The following is a 2,318-nucleotide window of genomic DNA, read 5'->3' as shown; positions in this document are numbered from 1 at the left end:
CAGGAGTAATGATCATACCCAGTGTCAAACTTATTTCATTCTAGACATATAGATTGGACAACATATATGTATTGAGATAATAAAGAAACAGGAACAGATATACCCATAACTTCATGCTAAACGGACAATTTATTTTGCCCTCAGCGTCACAGTCTTACAGAGACTCAGGCATTTTTGTGTTGTTGGTTTATTCTGAGGAATATTGATACGTTTAAAAGGTGGTGCGGCAGACTAGTTTCTATTATCAGTTTGTCCATTAGGCCACGTGATCAAGGAAGGGACCACGATGCACCTCCTCCACGCACCAAGTTATCAACCAAATCCCTTTCCTTGGCAGGGGCAGGGACCCTATAATGCCAACTGGTATGACACTGGAGCCTTGTAAGGGAACCACATGGATTGGTGGCCCCCACTGGTAGTCCACCTAGTTGAATCCCAGCCATCCCCACTCTAATATGAATAGAGTTGTGTATGTCAGTGGAGGAGCAAATGGGTCTTCCCCGTCTTTCAAATGCTCACTCTTCAAGTATTTACCAAACTCCACAGGAAGCCTAGCCTTGGCTTCTTAAATCATCTTAATTGCTCCGATAATCGATGTCCATGTAAGCGACTCAAATGGAATAGTAATTGTCACAGGGAAGAAGCAATTCCCATAGAAGCCTTGAGGCAGAGGTGGCTTCAAGAGCTGACGGCAATTGGCAAAGAAGATTAATTTCACAAGGGTCTTTGGATCCAAGTTTATAGCTCTAGTTCGACTGATCCAAAGCCCTGCGACTACAACCTCAAAGGCAGAATAATTCTCTCCAGTTACTTCCTGAAACTCTCACTTAAGTCGGTGAACGTGATCTGTGGGTATGTCTAAATTATCATGTTCTAGCCTATACTGTAGAATTGGTGGTGGACCAGATGGCATTTTTGGCAATGCAGCCACAATTTCTTCGTTAGGTGTAAGTGGAAAGAAGTCCTTGTGCCATACTAGAGTTATGCTTGGTTTTTCAAGGCCATCACATACGCTATGGCAGAATATTAGGCCTATCACAAATCCCCCGCAACCAAATTGTGTCACCTGAAAAATATATCAATGTGCCAGACAAAATCATTTAATTAAAACTCTCATGCATGGATTTGAAGTCTAGAGCAGGGAGTTCCCAGTAATTTGATACCTGTATTTTGATGAGGGGGTCGATGCCTTCAATCTCAGTGTCAGGGATAGGATCGGAAAAAGATCATTATACGGGATAGATTGAACGTCATCGAAGTAATTGACAGAAGCAAGGGTACAAGGGGCCGATGCCTTAATGAACCACACTCTTTCGCCTGAGCATTCAATGCGAAGGGGACCATGTGAAGGCTGAGAGAGCCTTCCTACAAGAGGGTAGTACGGAACTAAAGCTTTGGACAAGGCATCTTTAATGACGGTGGACGCTTCAGGGCCATGTCTGAATACATGCAAGGTTCGAGCATTGCACCTTAGAACCGGTAATCTATTGATGACTGATAGGTCTAGTATGGTTGATGGTGCCTGCTCTGCTGGTTTCACAAAGTCACGTGTGGTTATGGTCACATGGAGAGCCATTGCAATTGTGAATGTTAGTGGAAGAGCTGATGAGGGAATGTTAGTGGGTCTTTTTCATAAAATGATGTGTGTATTTAATCAATGTTTTAGGCTTCTTGGCCTTTAAGTCTCAACTTGGGTGGTTGGGGTGAACATTGAGATAGCCCGCTAAGTATAGTGGTATACTTTAAACAATGCGTTTGCTTCTGTTTTGCTTCCTTCTTATCTCATAGATTGTCTTGTCCTTGTCCTATTAAATTATCTTGCAAGTATTGCTTAACATTCACTAAATTTGCAACGACTAACTAGAAATGCTGAGCCAGAAAAATAAATAAAGGCTTCTCATTCGCATCCTATAAGTTGCAACTATCGTAATTTAGACGAGAAAGCAAGAGAAAGTGTAAGAATTATGAGTACGATGTCTCTTGCATGTCGTGTTATGTGCTGTGTGTATAAACCAGGAATACTATACTAATGATGTTCATAAGACGAGAATACCATTTTGACAGCCGACTGGCTAAGCACTGTGACCCTGTTTTGTAGATGTGACTTTATTTTCTGAAAATATTAACATGCTTTGGAATCCAGGAGAAATTGTGGAGGATGTCTGGCATGAGTATGTTGATCTGCTAGATGACTAGGGAAGGGTAAACACGTTCATTATTAAGCTGGAGCCACTTATCAATATGCAGATACTTGTGGAAGAATAATTGAAGGACGTGTTATAGGTTTGTTTGATTTCGAAACCTATAATTAATATGTG

The 2,318-nt window shown here is 41.5% G+C and overlaps 1 protein-coding gene across 1 annotated transcript; it reads right to left on the bottom strand.

The window, feature by feature from the left end:
• Positions 1-256: 256 nt before the first annotated feature.
• LOC129302845 (acyl transferase 4) lies at positions 257-1,576 on the bottom strand. Its single transcript, XM_054941709.1, is given in 3 exon segments — positions 257-1,066; positions 1,164-1,216; positions 1,219-1,576. Coding segments are annotated over 3 exon segments (1,221 nt in total).
• Positions 1,577-2,318: the final 742 nt, after the last annotated feature.

This window comes from Prosopis cineraria, unplaced genomic scaffold (genome assembly GCF_029017545.1).
Source record: "Prosopis cineraria cultivar Desert tree isolate PC_DT_omini unplaced genomic scaffold, ASM2901754v1 PC1, whole genome shotgun sequence".
NCBI lineage: Eukaryota > Viridiplantae > Streptophyta > Magnoliopsida > Fabales > Fabaceae > Prosopis > Prosopis cineraria.
This window is presented reverse-complemented; position numbering and strand designations above follow the sequence as displayed.